A 20,217-nucleotide genomic window follows, 5' to 3' on the forward strand; every position below is an offset into this window, starting at 1 on the left:
TCATGACCCAGAAAGCTGTCTGTGGACAAATGCCAGCTCACTCAGCCTGAAAGCGAGATGAGCGCCGCATCCCCATAGTTGCCTTTGACTGGACTTAACCGTCCAGGGGTCCTTTACCTTTTACCTTTGGGTGTGATGGCATACTGTGTTCTTGTAGCAAGCTACATCAATATCATGCTCAGCAAGTGTGACAAGTGGCAGTCTTGTTGCCTCCCTTGCCTTACTCATCAGTGTCTCAGCAGACAACAGTGTCTCATGACATATACGCGCGCGCGCGCACACACACACACATATATATATATATATATATATAGTGTACAAGTTGCATTTGTGCAAAAGGCAGTACTTGCTGTTGCTTATATAAGATGACTGATCCACACTGGTGCATATTGTGACTCCGAGTACTCATTATCTTGGGTTACAACTTTAATCTCCTGTGCTGGTCATCCTGGCTCAGGTGGAACTACTGCCACCTAGTGCTTAAGGCAGAAACTTGTCCCCTCAAGGAAATTTTAACTGGTGATGTTATTGGAAGGGTTTTCAGTTTCAAGTTCCTACCTTGTTCAAAGAGCAGCACTGGAGATCTCTCCTGCCATCTGCACTTTATGCATTAAGGCCTGTATTCAGCCTCATTTCTGGAGATCCTGGAGTACCTGCCACCAGATTGGGATTGGGATTTGGCACCGCCCTAGTGGTTAATAGGCAACATTGCAAGCTTTTAAAAGATTTTAAAAATCAAATAGGAAACTACAGTCTTAAAGCCTCCCTGCTCCTTCTTCAGCTTTTTACTTTCCCTCACAGGAAATAGTTGTTTCTTCCTGAGATTCCTGGTGTTCTTCTTTCAAGCTGGTTATTTCCTTGCTTCTTGTTGATTTTCTCTCTGTGTTTAGCCTTATCATTACTTCTCCTTCTCAGTGCCCCTTCCCCCACTGTGGTTGTTTCCCACTCATTTTTAGCCTTTAGTTCCCTTATCTGCAGCCCTACTTAGACTCTGTATTGTCTTTTTCCTGCCTTTAGTCACACTATCCTCTGTATTTCAGCCGCTCTAAACTTTTGCTAAGGATAGCTAAAGCTTTCCAAACTGAAAAACTCCCAGTTTCACCATGTTTATGGAGATCAGAACCAGCTGCAATTAATGCACATTCTAGCTGGCTTTACCACTTGTCTTTCCTTTACTGCGTTTATTTCCGGTGTATTTATTCCTGGTGTGTGTGTTTAAATTGTGATTTTCTTTGGCATTACTCTTATTGTGATCCTCTGTGAAATTAATTATAAATTAATTTACCCCAAATTAATCTTCCCCATAACTTGATCTTCTAAGGAATTCATTGTAATTTGATTATCCCTAATCAATTTCCCCATCATTCAGTCCTGAGCTAGTAAACCAATGAAACCCTGTCAGTTAATTGGATTCCCTCCCTTTCTTTCCTCTACAATCAATTTCAAGTACAATAAATGAGACCTTGCTGCTTAACTCCATGTAACTTGGCCCAGAGCTTGGCCCACAGGCTGCTGCTTTCCATATCATCCAAAGCCTGGATAGGAAAAGAGGCAGTGGTGCACTAGTATATACAGCCATGCCCACCAATTTGCCTACCTACTCTTTTGCCTGCCATATTGGGGATTCCAGACATGAGTTCTGCTCTGCTTTGTTGTTTGGCCATTGATCACGTCAATTGGTAACGTCATTTTCAGTGGCCATATTGGGAGATTTGTTTACCATCTGGCAGCTGTCTTGAGTGGGACAACCTGGACTGGGTTTCAGGAGGAACACTTCTGGTTGCCATCTTCAGAGCATTGTTTACCTCCAGTAACCTCCTTTAGAATTCTAAAATAAAATATAAATAATAACAGATGGTTTCTAATTCTTCTGGTTTTTTTTTCCCTTAAAGAGGTAATGATTACAGATCAACATGGAAATCACATTCAAAACCTGACATCAACTTGTTTGGATTCCTTGAAAATAGACGGTAGTGGTCTGGATAAATCAGAGTTGAGAAGTGTTTGGCAGGTATTTCTTAACACCATGTTATGTAGGATTTGCATCAGTGAAATTCATCTTATTTGGGGGGAGGGAACTTGTGCCTCTATCCCTGGCACAGCTTAATAACATTCATACAACTGATAAGAGGCAAAGGGGAGTTACTGCTTTCAAACTTGTAAAGATTCTTCAAATGATTTACCTCTTATTTACTTCTGTTTTCATGGCAAGTAAATAGTCACCTTTGTGGTGCTATTATTCTTGCTAGTTGGGTTTTTATTCAGAACTCAAATAGTACAAAGCTTTCATAAACTTTCTGGAATGTTGTTACCTTGAGTTGAATTTATTTACTGTTTTCTCAACTCATATTGGTTGACATGGGATATATCTAACTAAGGATAAAGATGGATCCGCTTTGATTTATTATGCCATTTAAGTGTACCATATATTATGTTGCAGCATAATATAGATTCTTCACATAATATAGAAAGTGTGCAGACTCCTCGAGAGACAATCACAGCCGCACCCAGGTCAATCCTCTGCAGGCTACACTGAGTTGAGTTGAGCTGTGGTTTGGCTTTGCATGTCTGTTGAATCCAGGCTCATTGTTTAGCTCTCTCCAGACTAAACATGAGCAGCAACCGAGGTTCTATGTCTTAGGGCTCGTGGTTTGGGTGGGATAGCTAAGCCAGAAGCCCAGGTTCATGCAACATGCTCAGTCAGAGCGTGGGAGCCTGCACACTCACATGTATGCTGCCTCCTTTGCATCCCCATTATGCTGCTCAGTGGAGCTCTTCTGGGTAGTGCAGGGCCTTTTCCTGTCTGGCCTGAAGGAGGTAGCAGAACTGGTGGTAGTTTGCTGTAACTTGTTTGGAAAGCTTTTTGAGGATGAAATTCCTTGCATCCACCTTTACTCAGCTGTTACAGCAGATGCATCTCAAGGGGTGTCCAGAACACTGTCTAGTCCTGCTGTGTTGGATGAGTGTCAGTTGGTAAGGCTTGAGCGGTGGACAAGGTGTTTAAATTGCAGAGTTGTAAGAGCAGAAAATAATCAAAACCCCATATGCCATAAATAAAAGCATGTCTATCATTCCACTTTTATAATCAAATAACTTTATGAGATCCTATTAGTTTTTAAAATGTTGTTATGTGTTTCTTTATAGGCAGATACACAAACTATTTGTGTCACAGGAATCAGGTTTAAACCAGGTCCTCCTGGAACCAAAGAACTGTGTTTTGCTTGGCGTGAATTTTCTCATTTCTTGAGACTAAATTTAATTGCAGGACCTCCAGCTAAATTGGTGCTTGTGGACTGGACGGAGTTAGAAAACGTAAGTCCGCATCATGTAATGCCAGCAATAGTCTCCATACCTCTGGGAAATAGAGAGAGGAGAGGCATGAACATAACGTTACAGCGTTTCGCTGATATTAAATACTTCTGAAACTTTAACATGATCTTTGGTGTGGAAGGAGACATTGAAACAAAAAGAGTAACTTGTATGAAAATAACGTTTCTGACTGGAGTTTATCATAATTGGCTCTTCTTCATAAGTAAGCGATTGATGAAATGGCTTCTGATCACTGTATGTTTTGCAGCTAAATTGCATTACACACCTAAAATGTCTCATTCCTTATATACCAAACCAATCACTGCAGCTTGCAGGAGGGGGCTTCCTTCAGATACCATCTTAATAGAAGGGGACATTCCACACAATGTGATAATTGGGCCTTTAGTGGGGCAGCACTTACCTCTTGAAATTCCACCCCGTTACATATTAGACAGGAATCTGTTGAAGATTTTCCTCTTTTAACAATCCTCCTCAGTAGAGATTTTTATCCCTGTTGGATTCTGTATTGCATTTGAAATGTTTTACACACAAACACACACATTTAAAATACTTTTATATATTAATCTATTCTATATGTATGTTTTTACTGTATTGTTAAAACACTTTGAAATGCTTCATAAATAAAATAAATAATACTACAGGTTTAAATAGCAATAATTTTTGAACTGCTTCTAGCCTGTGTCAGTGATTAATGGCAAAGAACTACAAAAGCCACTTATAGTCCAGCTGTATGATCAGTGGAATAACCCATCTTCTGAACCTGATGTCAAAATCAACCTTTTAAAGGCTGGGAACTTAAAGGTAATTGCCTTTGAATTCATACATCTCACTGGAATATATCATTGTGCAACACACCCAAAATACAGAATGTTGTTAAAATGCATTCATCTGCATAGTGTCAGCACTTTATATGAGGGCAAGTCCTTACCTCAGGGATCTTACAGTCTAAAATGTGACATAGAGGAGATATCCAGAGCCACTGAAAAATAGGGTAAGAATGTAGTAATTGGTGCATTAGATATTTATTCTTAATTACAATAGGGTGTAGAAACTCAGGCTTGTGCTAAAAGCCGTGTGGAATAGGTGGGTCTTGAGGGATTTGGAATAAGTGAGCAAGAAGTGCGTATTTATAAAATACACCTCATTTTTTTAAATGCTTAGATTCCTAGCATATGTGATTGGACAATACCATTTAAAAACACATAATATATTTGGATAGATAACAAATTGAAAATTATCATGTTATACTGTTTTAGGGATTGAAATAAAACCCTTAGTGTATTGCTCTATGCCAGATAATCTTGGGAATTGAGTGACTACAAGCTGGCTGCTAGGTTATTCAATTTACAAAAAAGAGACATGTAGTTGACAGTCCATTTTCCATGTCTGATCCACCAGTTGTCTGTCTGATGATTACAACTTCTCTTTAGCTGGAGCCACACACCAGTCTGACTCCAGGAAAAAGAGAGTAATAGCTGAAATATAGGGGTTTGCTGCTTAATGATTCTTTTAAGTTTCCCGTGGTAAATAACATTGTAACATAGAGGTGGCATCCCTAATCCTTAAGTGTTTGCTATATGCTGGGAGGGTAAAGCATCTTAACTATGGAGATACATGGAAAACTGAAATAGAAAATTTGCTGATTTGTAATAGTTAAATCATTATTAGTGCTTCTTAGTCATTCATTAATGGGGAGAAAATCAATTTTCTTGTCAGATTATTCCTTCAAACCAGCATCATAAAACAGATGAAAATGGCAGAGCAAATTTCGGAGTTCTTAGAATTCATGCTCCTTGGTAAGTGATTGAAAACTCTTACATTCATCAGAAAATGTTTGGAATCGTTTCCAGGCCCAATTATCATCAGAGGCCCTGCTTCCTGGGGCCCTTCTCCACAAGAGATCTGAAGGGTGGCAACATGAGAATGGACCTTTTCTGTGGCGACCCCATTTGTGGAATGCTGTCCCAAGGGAGGCTTGCCTGGCACCTTCATTTCATATCATTAGGCACCAGGCAAAAATGTTCCTCTTCAACCACGCCTTTGGCTGTTAGTCAATCTATGACCTTTTAAATGTGTGATGGAGGGGGTGTTATTGTTTCTTTGCTATTTTGTCATGTGTTTCTTTGTTGAAACCTGCCTTGGGATCTTCGCCTAAAGGGAGGTAAAAGTAAAGGGACCCCTGACAGTTAGGTCCAGTCACTTACAACTCTGGGGTTGCGGCGCTCATCTCGCTTTATTGGCCGAGGGAGCCAGCGTACAGCTTCCGGGTCATGTGGCCAGCATGACTAAGCCACTTCTGGCGAATCAGAGCAGCGCACGGAAACGCTGTTTACCTTCCCGCTGGAGCGGTACCTATTTATCTACTTGCACTTTGATGTGCTTTCGAACTGCTAGGTTGGCAGGAGCAGGGACCAAGCAACGGGAGCTCACCCTGTTGCGGGGATTCGAACCGCCAACCTTCTGATCGGCAAGCCCTAGGCTCTGTGGTTTACACCACAGTGCCACCCGCGTCCCTTTAAGGGGAGGTACGTAAATTTAATAAATTATTATTATTATAAAAATCAGATACCCTGAAAGAACAGAGTGGACTTGCCTGATCCTTGTCACTATTCTAATAAGTAGCAGCAACAGCTCTGCAGCTCTGCTCCACCTTGCGAGCCATTCCTAAAAAAAAAGTTAAAGGTGATGCAGCATGGCTTGTGAGGGAAAACTGAAGATTTGTGCACCTCAGATATGCTTCCCAGCAGTCACCAGTCTAACCTTGAAGTCACCCAGAAAAGGAAGTCCAGTGAAAATTTTAATTAACAGGAAGGTTCATCAAAGAAAAATTCTTTCAAATGCCTCAAGTCTCAAGCCAATTTAGGGTTTTATTGGCCAAGCTAAGCACCTTGAATTGAGTAAATATGTTTTGACCCGGACATAATGCATGTTTAGCTATTGGTTCCAGTTAAAAGTGTGATGATTGCATTCTGTACCAGTTGCAGTTTTCAGACAGTCTTCAAGTGCCTCTTCACTCTCCATGAAGAAATAGCCTTCTCTTACACCCAACTCTATCATTGGAGGCAAAGGTGCCCTTCGCAACTAAGAGTCCCTTTCACCAGCCTAGGCTGGTGTGGCTGTTTCTGAATTACAGCAATGTGCTCTGTGTGGGGCTGCCCTTGAGGTCTTACTATTTTATTTATTAAATTTCTGTATCTCCCTTCATCTGAAGATCACAGAGCAGTGTATAATATAAAAACATAAAAATACTTACCATAATAACAAACAAAAAACAATACCCCCCCAAACACACAGTTTAAAAGGCCATAGTTTGTTTAATTATCCAGCGGCCTAGGAGAAGATAATGTTTTTGCCTGGCACGTAAAGATACGCAATGAGGGTGCCATTATCTGAATTGAGTTTCAGATATTTTCCCCTCTTAAAACCCATTACTGACTCTAGGCACTTGTTCAAAATGTACATGGCTACACCTAGATCCAATGAAAATGAAAAGTGTAATCCACATATTTATAGCATTCAGTTCTAAAAACTGTGAACAACCTCTCCCATTGGCTTCATACAGATGTAGTGGAAAATCTATACTTTTTTTTAGGTTTGTTGAAACTTTTTGGACAAAGAGGTATATTGGAGTTTAACCACGATTTTATTTTGCAGGGGAGAGCATACATTGCAATTTAAAGCCACATACAACAAGAACACACTAAACTGTCCAGTAATCAGATTAAATGTTCAGCCTGACCCCGAGAGGCCTGTACGTTTGAATGTCAAGTATGACACGAATGCTACCCTTCTAGCTGGAAACACCTTTCCTGGTGAGTTTTTGTTTGTGACATTTTAATCTAACCATATGTAAAGTCTTCACCATTTTTAGTTTCGTAGCCATAGTTATATATAGCTTGGGGAAATATAACATTCATGTATAAAATGGGTTTAGAACTCAGTTTGTGAAGACCTGTCTACAAATTCAGCATGGCCCTTGCCTAAGTTGCTGTGATGTTACATTTTCATAATTATTTAATTGCTGAAGCATTTATGTGGAACACTAAGATCGTTGGTTTATAAGTGAACACCCTAGCAGTTGTTAGTAACATCTGTGGTATGCAACAGTTAATCATTTTCAGGAAATGGATCTAAGCGTCTTGCAGGTTTCCACTTGCATGCTTGTCTTGGAAAGAGCTGGAATTCAGTGGTAGAGTACATGTATTGCATGCAGAATGTTCAGCCCTTGGCTCCTCTAAGTTTTGCTGAGAAAGACAGCTGTCTGGAATCTGAGCCTCTGTCAGTCAGTGTAAGACAGTACTGAGCTAGGTGGGACCAGTGATCTGGCTTGGTATAAGATAGCTTCCTAATATTTCAGAACATTTTAATTTTGAAATGTAAAACAGAACTTTAGCGAGAAAGATTCATATGCTTTTTTCTCCCCACAGATTTCATTATTAGTGTTATTTCTGAAGCTGATAACATTATTAAAAATATAAGCCCAGGAATAATTTATATGAAAATGTGGGAAGGTAGTAGAACTGTACCACAAAATGTAAGTAAAATTCTCTACCTTTTAGCTACTGAGCCAGGTTCAAGGTCTTGCTGTTGACATTTAAAGCCCCAAACAACTTTCAAAGACTTGATATGATTACCCAAGCTTTCCTGGACTCCTAATTTTTAAATTCTCCTTTCATGCACTGCTCATTTTAATCTATCTATACATATTATTATGTTATTGCTTTATTATTTAAAAGTCTTGCTTGAATAATGTTGCATTTTTACATGAATTGTTATTGATTTTTTAAAATCTGATTATATATTATGTAAACGGCTTAGTTTTTTTATAGATATACAGTGCATATTTTATAAAGAACTGTTAATATATGAAAGAGTGGAGCAAATGGCTTACACAAGAGCCACATTGGTACTGTTTTAAATAGTTATACATGGCAGCTATTTAAACTCAGCATATGGGGATTGGATATCTCCCCTATGTCACTGAAGATATTTAAGAATCAAAGCATATGGTAATACAGTGAAGCATTCCACTTGAATTGATCTTCCATGTATTATTAACCACATAATGGTAGCAATTTTATGCTGCTCCAACATGTCAACCATATCATGTCAGTCAGTCTTGTTGTTTGGAGGGCTTAAGGTGAACTTGACTTCTATTCCTTTTGTTAGGCTGTGGGGTTTAATCCAGAGTGGTGTTAAGTAGCAAGTCCTGTCAGTGCAAGGATTTCAGCTTGCATGACAGAACTTCCTCAGGGCAGGGCAGATTTGGAGAGAGCACAGACCACATGCAGGGCAAGTAAAGGCGTCCCATTGTAAAAGCTGAAATCCCTGTGCTGATGGGATGTATCAATTTGAATACCACCTATGATCTATTGAAAGCGTGTTTTTGATAGTAAAAGGACCAAATGGCAGAAATCAATTAATTTCATAGTACAGTAGAAGGAGAGTGAAGGATTGAGGGAACCCACACAATAACATCTTTACTTAGTTAATGAAGTGCCTTTCTTTAAAGCCCTTCTATTTATTCTGCTTGTCTGTTCATATTTAACAAAGTTATATTTAAAATTATACATATATGATCCCTTGTAATTTCTTTTTAAGGTTACAACGTATGTCTGTCCCAAAACAAATGATGACGACAGTAGCTTTTTTTACTTCAGGTAAATAAATTTGGTAGGGCTCTAAATGGTTTTGTCATACCTTAGAAGAAGCAAAATGTCAAAGGTTAATACTGTAGTTACTTTATCACTGAAGGCAGTGTAGTAGCTGTGTAGAAATAATCTTTTAAAATATGTTTACTGGGACAGGATTTGTTCTATATACAGTGTAAAAATTTCCTGCGTATTCAGGGTTATGTAAACAGTGACATTTCAACTACAGTGGTACCTCGAGTTACAATCGTCTCAGGTTACAAAGGCTTCAGGTTACAAACTCCGCTAAACCTGGAAGAGTTACCTTGAGTTAAGAACTTTGCCCCAGGATGAGAACGGAAATCGTGTGCCGGCAGCGCAGTGGCAGCAAGAGGCCCCATTAGCGAAAGCACGCCTCTAGTTAAGAACAGTTTCAGGTTAAGAACGGACCTCCAGAATGAATTAAGTTTGTAACTAGAGGTACCACTGTACTAAGTATCCATTGGTGGCTGGCAGTTGTCACTTAACTAGTTGCATAAGACTGGTCTGGGAAAAGCTGGGGATTTTTAAAACTGAGTTAGATTGCAAAATTTCACTTCTGATTGGCTTGCTGGATAGAAATTCTTTGTTACTCATTGGGTAGGGTAAGTGTTCTGATGGGGGTGTAGAATTTTGAGCCACTCAAATCTAATTGGTTGAAGGGTGGGCTGGCTAGAATTTTGACTGTCCAGGGAAAAAGCATAACTGTCTGAGGCTGCTGGCCAGAAGAGGAAAGGAAGAAGGAAGTCTGGAGTTGAAGCAGGTGGAAGCCAGGCAAGTGACTATTGAATTGTTAGGAAGAGGCTTGGAAATACAGTCTTTCCCCAAAAGAACTAAATTACTATATTAAGTCAAAGATTGAAAGAGAGGCCACCAAAGGCCAGTAAGCAGGAGTGGAGCAAGGAGCTACTGGAACCAACCAGAGAGAGAACTGCCTGAAAGCCTGGCTTAGAGAAAACCAGCAGAAGTCCTCTATACCTGATGGTGAAACTGACTGATATGGGGAGAAATGACTAAATGTAATTGGTATGTGAGTTTGATAGGTAAAGGAACTAAGTTTTTACAAGCCAGTCTTATGTAAGCTTCTGTATTAGCAAGTAACTGGCATTTATAATAAGAGAAACCCTATAAAAGCAAATATAAGCCTTAAAGAAACGGTAACCAATTTAAGTATAGTATTCGCCTTCAATCCATCTCTTTATTCTGTGAACCGCCCTGTACCTGAGGGTCTCAAGACAGTTCACAGAATATAAATTCAATAATAATAATTTATTGTTATAGTCAGAATTTACCTTGTTTTTCTTTATAGTTAATAATAAAGGACAACAAAGTGAATCTACTGGTTTTTACCTTGTCTAAAGTAACATAGCTACTGTGTTATAAATTAAGGTTTTTGTAAATGTCATAGTAAAGATATAGGAGGCAACAGCTACAAGATTTGAAATATAAGCACAAAGGTGTGAATAAATTAGGAACCCCTTCACACCACCAGCGAATAAGCAGTTGTAAATAGAAGCTGGTTTTCCACATGTAAAATGGGGCAGCTCTCCACAGTAGCAGATACCTTACTAAGCTAATGACTATTTGAATTTTTTTACTGCACTGTTTAGTTTTCAAAATAGAATGTTCATCTATCGCAAAGAACAAAATAAGGGCTAACTATTAAAATATTGCAGAGGTTGAAGCCGAATGCAACCAGAATGAGGTTGTGTTGATAAAAAATGTCAAATCCAGAATGTAGGGATTCTTTCAACTTAGCTCTCTGCTGAATGCCTGTGTTAAGCATATCACTAATCCAGAATGTTTGCTTACAAGGTAGAGTTTGATTTAAAGGAGACTAATTAAGTTGTTGGAGAAAACATTGAGGGGGTTGCATGCGTTTAACTAAGATAATTTTTGTTGCAGCATATGACAAGGCAACTACATTTATAGTCTGTATTTGTAGTCTTCAAATACAGTGGTACCTCTGGTTGCGAACGGGATCCGTTCCGGAGGCCCGTTCGCAACATGAAAAGAACACAGCTTGCAGCGGCACGTCTGTGCACGCGCAGGTTGTGATTCGCCGCTTCTGCGCATGCATGTGACGTCATTTTGCATGTCTGCGCATGCGCTAGCGGCAAAACCCAGAAGTAACCCTTTCCAGTGCTTCCAGGTCGCCACGGGACGTAACCTGAAAGAACGTAACATGAAGCGGATGCAACATGAGTTATGACTGTATAGGAATTAATTTTTTGCATGTTAGTAATTAGAATAAGATATATGAGGGGAAAATATATTACTTAGAAGAAACTTTGGGTTAGATTCAGGTGTCTTTCCTTCAACAAGATCTACTTGCATTGAAAGAATGAAACATTTGGTTCAGCTCATAAAATGTATCCTCATTTAATAGAGAGGTGGGTTTGTGTTAGAAAATATAAATATTGAAAGTTTTACTTTGTTACTAAAATCCTGATATTTGCAATTTAGGCAAAAAATGGTTCCAGAGAAAGTGGGCACCTACAGCATCCAGTTTGCATTTGCCATTGACAAAATAAACATTCTTAACAGCGAACAGGTTTGCTTTTGAAATAACAGTTATAAAATAAAATGCTGTAATTTGCTGCAGAAATTTTTCTTATTTTATCTCGTAAGATTTTAATTAGTTACAAGCTAATTTATGTTGATGTTTTGAATAACCTGTTCAACCTTTACTACTTTCTTAGAAATAAAAAGGCCTTTCCCTGAAGTATTTCCTTCTCTCACATGAACCTACCCATCCATTAAAATCATTAAATGTCATACAACAGTAAAATAATAGAATACAGAACAAATGGCCAACACTGAGTCAAGCCAATTCTCTAAAAACAGTTGGTGAAACAAACATTTTTAACAGGTGACAAAATATCAGAAGTCTAGGTACTTGTCTGTTTTCAAAGGAGCAGAGTCTTCCAAAGAGCTAGTGCTGTTCATAAGTCTATTCATAAGGAACTCATCTATCCACTTAAAATGATAGTCCCTGAATAACCACTCATATGTAAACAAATTTGACAGAACTTAAAGGGACATATTTTTTTTCCTGCCTACCCCCCAATTTCCTGCTCAAATATATACACACAGAGATCCCTCTTTCTCCATTTGGAGGCACCCAGAAAGAAACAGTCTAAACACTGCTGCCCCCCAGAAATCATGCTGTAGTGCAAGGGACCCTAAGGGTCATCTAGTTCAATGCCCTGCAGTTCAGGAATCCTGTCCACAGCCATCCCTGGTTGGACCCAAACCACCAACCTTCTGGTTAACAGCCAGACACACTGACCCGTAGCACCACCTGAGATGGATGCCGACAACAGAAGAATTGCTCCACTTCCCCATTTTTAAAACTTGCTCTCTGACACTACTGTTTTCTCTGTTGCTGGATTTACTAGATTGATGCTGCTTTTAATTTGCTTTTGATTTCCATGTTGTACTTTATATTTTGGAGGGTTTAAAAAAATGCACCACCTAGAGAACTATCTATAATGGGCATTCTATAGTGGAATTCTCCCATACATAAGCTTAGTGTCTGTGCTTGACTAGATCAAGCCCAATTTTTTCAATGTATGAGGCAAGTCCTGATTCAAAAGTACCTGGCCTTCCTCTGTGTGTTTTTGCTCTACCACTGTCATACGGAACAGTGGTGAAGAGAGTAGTACAGCATTTTAGGAAATGTGTGACAACAGCAGCTACTTCTTTTCCACAATTCTTTGTTGTGCAGTTCATGTAAAGGTCCACAGGGATGGGCTAATTAGTAGCATTAATACTTTCTCGAATGCATTATATAAAGCTGCAATGAATAAGCACAAATCCAGAAATAGATGTAGTTTGGCCCAACTCATACATGTTTTGAAGTGTGATTTCCATTTTTGTGTAGTCGGGACCTTCAGTGATAGCAGTGTAGGAGCTATCCAGTGGCTGTCAGTTGCAGTTGTTAAAACTACAGCATGGGCCCAGCTGTATGGAAGCAAAACACACAAGAAGAATACATATGAATTGGAAACTTAGTATTCTACAATTAAGGTTGTTTCTATTCTTGATTTGCCTTAAAAGACATGCTTCTGTACTTGTTGACCGCCTTTAAGACTGTGAACTGAGTATTGTGATGATCTTTTCCTCAGATTGTTTTTGAAGTGGAGCCTAATGAACCAACACAGCTGATGCCAAGAATTTTGCCAAATACTCCTACCGTTTCTAATGCTCAGAGTGTTGGCAGTCGGACCCTTGTCAAAGACTTGACTCTCGTTATTATGGTAATTAAGTAGGATTGTATGTAATAAAATGACTTAAAATGGAATGGATTTCACTTTTAAAGAAAGGTATATTGAAGCTAGATAAAATAGACATTGGTTCTCTTGTTTCCTGCTTTACAATCAATATTTTGAAAAAAGTGGATCTTAAGTTCCATCTGATTGTTTGGCCATATAGCTATAGAGAGAGGCTTAAAGGGCCTCAGTTGGTCCCTGGGCCTGAGGGCCACCCCACATGTAAACAGTTAACTTGTATTTTATTTATCATTTCCATTAAGGTTGGCAGCCCATTACTTGTATTTTGTTTTAGGAAAAACCTTAAATTTTATCCTGGATTATTCCAGCAATCGCTCTTTATAAGATTCTGTCTAATTAAATTGTAAGGTGGAAGTTTAGTCTTCTGGGCTTTAGTCTTTGTGATTAGGCGTGCTGAGACTGAAAAACCTGGAATTAATTCCACTTGAATAATTTTTTTGTTCTATTGAAAAGATCTTGGTGGTTTTCAACTAAGTTTTACCTGGAGTAGATCCATTAAAATTAATGAACATGACTTAGTTAGGTTCATTAATTTACCTTGTGGGATCCCGGGGCCAATGGTGTGGGCTGTTCCTCAGCACATGATCGCAGGCAGGAGTGATTTGATTGATTTCAGTGGGTCTACTTTGAGTAAAACTAAGTTGAAATGCCCAACTGCAGTTTGAGCTCAGGACAGTGCAGTTTGCAGGAAACGGGGCTGTAAACTTCCGAAGCGTTCTGGAAACAAAAAGGGCACACAAACAAAATATGTGCACATACTCCAACCTCAAAATACATGTTATGGGCAGGTTACACAACTCTAATATCTTCTTAATTTTAAGGATGAATATAAAAACTGCACTGGCAATGACTTGGATGGGAAAATCGTAGCTAAAATTCGAAGTTCAACTGATAAAGTTAAGGACATCCCCCTGTTTCAGGGTAAAACAGATACAGTTGAGTTTCCATTTCACAGAGGAATTGTTGAAATTGAGGTGAGTCTTCTAAACATAATTGTAATGTAAGTTTAGAGGTAATATTCCTAAAACCGAAAGCAGCCATGTATTCTCTTGCACATGTGTCACTTTTCCTTACATTTTTCATTTAGTTTTTCCTGTGTTTTAAAAAACTTTAGATACTAATGGGCATGATCCAGAGAAAATAAGTAAATTTATAGCACAGTCCTATATCTATATGTACCAAAATTCTTACAGAGTTCAACAGTGCTTACTCCCAGGAAAAGGTTATAGGATGGCAGGTTTAAGTCCTGTTTATTACATTTGAAGAATTAAACCTATAAAGCTTATTGAAATCAATGGTTTCTTTCAATCATGTTCAGTATTTACAAACTGGCACCCATTATATTTTAGTGCTTATTGATGAGAAGTGATTCTTTTTTTTCTTATGACAAGCTTTGATCCCTTGGGATCTACTGTCTATTTCCATGGTAATAGCAGTAACTTTAACTCCACATTGGGAGTTGAATGTTTTGTTTTACTACGTATTATTCATTTCGGTTCTCTCCATGCTGCCTTTTGTACTATTTTTAAGTATAGAATAATGAATAAAAGCTTACTAAGAGAGCATACAAGGTATAGATATATTTCTAAATTGAAGCTTCATTTTATGTCTTACGTTAAAAAGTAAGCTAGATCAATGGTACATATAACCTTTTAACCTTGAAAAAATACTTTTGGCTAAAAATGTTCTGTTAGTATATGTCAGAATTAATATGGAATGAAAGTATAGCTAATTTTTGCACAAATATTTTTATATACAGCAATCTGAAATCAATGGTAAAAAATATATGTCTGTTTTTCTTCAGGATCTTGTGCTGGCAGAAAATAGTCCAGGGAAAGATAGTACTGAATATATTCTTGTATTTGAGCCAGATATACCCATTTTGAATCGACGTTTGGAACCTTATTGTCTCCCTTTTATGTTTTATGATGGTGAGTTTCAAATGTTTCTATTTTTTACTTTCTAAAATGTAATGTGTATTTTCTATAAATCTTTAAATCTTTTTTTCTTGCATTCTTTCAATTATCAATGCAACATTTCATTTTGTACTTGGTCTTTTCCCAAAATACCCACAAAGTAGAATGGATTAAATTGCAATTTTTTTTTGTTTAGGTTATAAGAAACAACAGCAGATGGCCACTCTTTCAAAAGAGAGAGACGAGCTTTCTAAGTCAATAACTGCATATAGAGATACATTTGACACCAGAAATCAACTTCTAACTGAACTGAAGCGTAAGTAACATACAAATACTGTTTTCACTTGAATGTATTTTTCATTGTTACAGACCAAGAGTTGCTAGCCTTTAGCACTTCAGTTGTTGCTGAATTACAACTCCTGTCAGTCCCTGCTAGCTTTACCAATGGTGAGGGATGATAAGAATTATAGTTTAGCAGCATCTGCAGGGCCACAGATTAGTAAAGTTGTCATGTATTTTTATATGTGCAACTCCTTTTCAATAGTGCTTAAGTATAGTTTTGGATTGTGCAAATTAAAATAGGTCCAGATATCAATACTTTTTGAATACATCTCTTGTTTTCTCATCAGTCATCTAATGTCACAATGACATCAGGTGGTTGACTTTGTCACAGGTGAGGGGAGGTTGTCAGGCGTGTTGTGATGCACGCCTGCTAGCTTTGCAAGCTCTGCACTTGGTGTTTAGGAAACAATGAGCACAGGATTTGGTCTGAGCTATGATGTACTGGTTCACAATATACAGCCACTCCCTGTGAGTAATTTCTTCATCCAGCAGTATACACAGCTATTTGGTGTGAATTGAGCTGTACACATAGATCTCATTCCCACATTACCTTTAATCACAGTTGAAATAAACTATGCTTTAATGTGAATGAGCAGAATGCTGGTGCACAACGCTACTGAGATCACAGATGCTTTGCACCTGCCCTGCTCCTGTTGCAGCCATGCTACCAGAAACAAGCCACAGTCTGGTCTGCTTGTTGTCAAAATCTAGACTCATGGCCTGTTTGTCTTCTTGACTTCTTTGTTTGGAGAGATAGGAACTATGAGTCCCGGTTCAGATGACAAGATGAACCAGACTATGGCCTATTTCCTGGTAACACAGTAGGAACAACATAGGAGCAAACCGTCTCTGATTTCAGCATCCTGCACCAACCAGCATGCTGCTACTTCACATTAAACCAAGAGTGACTTTAGTATGTGGTACGTGGACCAGACCATAGTGTGCTGAGAGCTGGTTTTGTGACTGCAGCCGATGATAAAAGAACACAGCTGCAATCATGGAGATCATTCTGATTGCTCGCTGTATGTATTGCTGATCTTTCTTTCTGTGGCCACGTATTCCTGTGTAGACATTCAAAAGAGTGATTTGACCCCAGAATCATTTGATAATTCTTAGCTGAGTGCATAAACTATCACCGCTGAAAGTATTAAGCTTGAGATGGTATCAGACATTTGTCTGTGCTTGCTCTGATTTATTATTATTATTATTATTATTATTATTATTATTATTATTATTTTGCACATGTGAATCAACAGTTGATGTTAATTCGGTGGACGATGAGACCAATGGTGTGGGTGGTTCCTCACCACATGACAGCGTTAAGCATGCTGTGTGAACTTAACCTCAGACCAGCCTTAACTAATTTTTACTACTTCAACACATTGTTTCAGGTCAAGTTCAGGAGGCTGAAACAAAAGAGGCCCAACTGAAGGATAAACTGAAAAGACTTCGGATTGATATACCTCAGACTAACGCTGTATGTCCTTTTTCATTTTCTTTCATTTTTATCCATCAAGATATCTAACAAAATCCTAGTGAGGACAAGTAGAGTATGACTTCAGGAAAGGCTTACACAAAAGTATCTATAGCATACAGTTCTTAGCCTCATGCCTAGATAGATGACCCGACAAATTTCTCGCAAGGTTTAGATAGAAGCAAGACTTACAGTTTCATTAATACTTTTGTTTCCACTTAAGGTTTCTTTTTCTCAGGATTGTCACAGCCATTGTTAAAACTTTTCCCAGCCCCCATTTTCAGTCTTCTCCTGTCCTTATCAGGTGTATAAAGGGGCAACATGGTCTCTCACTCACTGACGCCCATTTTATTACAATCTGCCAATCGTATGGAACTATCTTGAAATTGTATCTTCATGGTGACTACTTGGTATGGCTCTCTGTTTTTATCTAGTGACTCACCTTTGGGATTGGGGTATCAGTTCATGTCACCACCAGTGATATTTTTCTAGAAAAAGAAGTGCCAGAACTCACCATGAACGCCTCCCTTGTTCTATTATAATGGCAATGGAACCCACCTGAGAGGTGCTGGAACTGAGTCCCGACAAATTCCGGCTGGGGAAAAAACCCTGGTCACTACAAATTATAAGACTGTTTTGTGAGAACATGGAGACACAGTGCATATCAGGAACTGAGCCATACTGTATCTCACCACATGAAGAAACTACAACCCAGGTGCAATTTCAGGTGACCTCACATGAAGTGATCCTGAATTTGAGAGAGAGCGCACGCACATTGTTCAGGAAAAGTAGAATGTAAATTGCCTGTCTTAGGAGCCATTAGCAGTCTGCTAGCTGATAGCCAGGTAACTTTCAGATTCTGCTATTTGGTTCAAATGAGCAGTGTTTTAAAGCAAAGCTTCTAATCTGCATCTACAGTGTAATCTTGTACATATCTACTCAGAAGTCAGTTCCATTGACTACAAGTAGGTAGCCGTGTTGGTCTGCTGTAGTCGAAACAAAATAAAAAAATTCCTTCGAGTAGCACCTTAGAGACCAACTAAATTTGTTATTGGTATGAGCTTTCATGTGCATGCACTCTTCTTCAGATACCATTGACTACAGTTTGGCCTACTCCCATGTAAGTGTGCATAAAGTTGCAATGTCAAACTATTGTCAGTTGGATACAGCTTTTTACATCAAGCACAGAAAAATCCTAACTTCATTTTGAGATGTTTAAGAGTGATAAATTCACTTTCTTACTTAAAATTCTAATCAGAAAATGAATAGGTTATATCCAATTGGTGCACCTTCACTGATCCAGGTGAATCTTCTGTCATTGGAACATTGATCAAGGGGACTTTAGGGAGGAGGGGAAATTGCTGAAGATCACATTTATGTCTGTTCTTCGACAGAAGGCTCTGCTTAAATCAAAGAGCTATCTGTAAGTGGAGGGATACCAGCTGGATACAATGCAAAGTACTGTATTTACCTTACTTGAATGTAATGTGCCATCAAATCTAATTTGGACCTTGATTTTCAAAACCTTGAAACCAAAAAAGTATTTGCTGGTGAATGTAAATGCACCATCAAATCCAATGTGCACCCTAATTTTCACGGCGTAATTTGGCCAAAAAAGGTGCACATTACATTCGAGTAAATATGGTATTTAATAATGCTTCATATGCAAATAATCTACTCTTGTCATGTTTGGATATAAAACTAAACCATGAAGAATAGTTTGTTTAACCATACTGTGCACACAACTCGAGCTCTTTTGCTTTACGACACCCTTAGTTCATACAGACTAGAGCCGCTAGCTCAACATTACATCAAAATCAGTTCTTGTGATTTATTTTACTTGATGGTGCATACCTTCTGTAAAGAATTTATCTTAATTTTCAGCAGCACTTTGTTTGTTCTCTACTAAAAGAGAAAATCTCTGAGCGAGAAGGAATAATGAAACAACCTAGAAGAACATGCACATGTTCCGATTATCCCAAAGACAAAGATGTTTTGGGCAAGGTGAGTTTTGTCTTAATTCTTTATAAGATAATCTATTTTTTTAATTAAAAAAAACCTAGTCCTCTAGGATACCATACCTGTTCTCTCTTTTCATTACATATGAAATGGTGGTATGAAGATACGATAGTGGGTAAGAAAAATTAAAAATAAGAAAAATATTTATTCTTAGGATGTTCTGTAGTACTTTCCCCACATTTTCCCCGTTCATTATCTTTATTATGTATACTAGCAGTATGCAATATAACATAATAGTGTGAGCTACATGTTTTTCTCTTTTTACAATGGACCCAGCACTGAATAATTTTTATCTATATCTATATATAGTTTCTCTATTTCAGATAGGACTAGGTCTTTTACATAGCCAAGTAATCCAATGGTTGCCAGCAGTAGAGAACTGTAATTGGGGCCTGTCTGTTATAGCAGATGAGATTGGAAAAGGTGAATAAAACTTCCATAAGGGCACTTGTTAATATTACCCCATGAAGCCAGTAACACTGCAAAGGAACCATCTCGTTTATTACTTAACTTCTCCTGCCATGTCACACTGATGGATAGTGCTTTCATAGCTGTGTCTTTGTGCACAGCTACTTCCATGTCCAGCTTCTTGTCTCACCTTTCCTGGCTACAACAAAATTATTCAAAAAGCGGTATCTGTGATTTCCTGTAGGCTTGAAGCCTAGCAAAAATAGCAATGTCTTCACTTTCTAACTAGACTGAGGGCACAGGGAATCTATATTTTTCCTCCCATCAGGAAAAAACCTCATCCTTTCAAATTCATTATTTTATTTTGTCAGATTTCACACTTAGCACAAATTGAAGATAATGAAGCAGCAAAGGTTATTTCTTGGCATTTGGCAAGTGACATGGACTGTGTAGTCACTTTGACTACTGCTGCAGCACGTCGTATCTTTGATGAAACCAAAGGTCAGCAGCAGGTGTTGCCTCTTGATTCTATTTATAGGAGGAGTCTTCCAGACTGGAACAGGTAAGGTTTCTGTATTCTTTCCTAATCTAAATAATGCTTGGTATTCAAATTTTCAGAGTTCTTAATATTTTCAGATTTTTTTAAGCAATAGATGTATGGTTGGGAAATCAAATTCTGTGCCTGCTTTATAGATTGACGGCCCATTCATTTTGTGTCTGTTGCATCCATAAAACCCTGATGATGACTTGTTTGTTTTGTCCAT

General features: G+C 38.3%; 1 protein-coding gene across 1 annotated transcript in view; it reads left to right on the forward strand.

Moving 5' to 3' along the window:
- The window catches only part of SMCHD1 (structural maintenance of chromosomes flexible hinge domain containing 1), a 69,003-nt gene that overhangs the window by 41,067 nt on the left and 7,719 nt on the right, over positions 1-20,217 (forward strand). Inside the window, exons 28-42 of the mRNA XM_083748298.1 lie at positions 1,893-2,011; positions 3,145-3,312; positions 4,006-4,131; positions 5,047-5,126; positions 6,985-7,142; positions 7,758-7,864; positions 8,932-8,990; positions 11,466-11,553; positions 13,130-13,261; positions 14,116-14,268; positions 15,099-15,225; positions 15,407-15,526; positions 16,944-17,029; positions 18,911-19,030; positions 19,825-20,015. Of these exons, the coding sequence (XP_083604424.1) occupies positions 1,893-2,011; positions 3,145-3,312; positions 4,006-4,131; positions 5,047-5,126; positions 6,985-7,142; positions 7,758-7,864; positions 8,932-8,990; positions 11,466-11,553; positions 13,130-13,261; positions 14,116-14,268; positions 15,099-15,225; positions 15,407-15,526; positions 16,944-17,029; positions 18,911-19,030; positions 19,825-20,015 (1,834 nt within the window). The remainder of the gene's footprint in view (positions 1-1,892; positions 2,012-3,144; positions 3,313-4,005; positions 4,132-5,046; positions 5,127-6,984; positions 7,143-7,757; positions 7,865-8,931; positions 8,991-11,465; positions 11,554-13,129; positions 13,262-14,115; positions 14,269-15,098; positions 15,226-15,406; positions 15,527-16,943; positions 17,030-18,910; positions 19,031-19,824; positions 20,016-20,217) is intronic.

The sequence above is a fragment of the Podarcis gaigeae genome (assembly GCF_964106915.1).
Source record: "Podarcis gaigeae genome assembly, chromosome: 7".
Lineage (NCBI taxonomy): Eukaryota > Metazoa > Chordata > Lepidosauria > Squamata > Lacertidae > Podarcis > Podarcis gaigeae.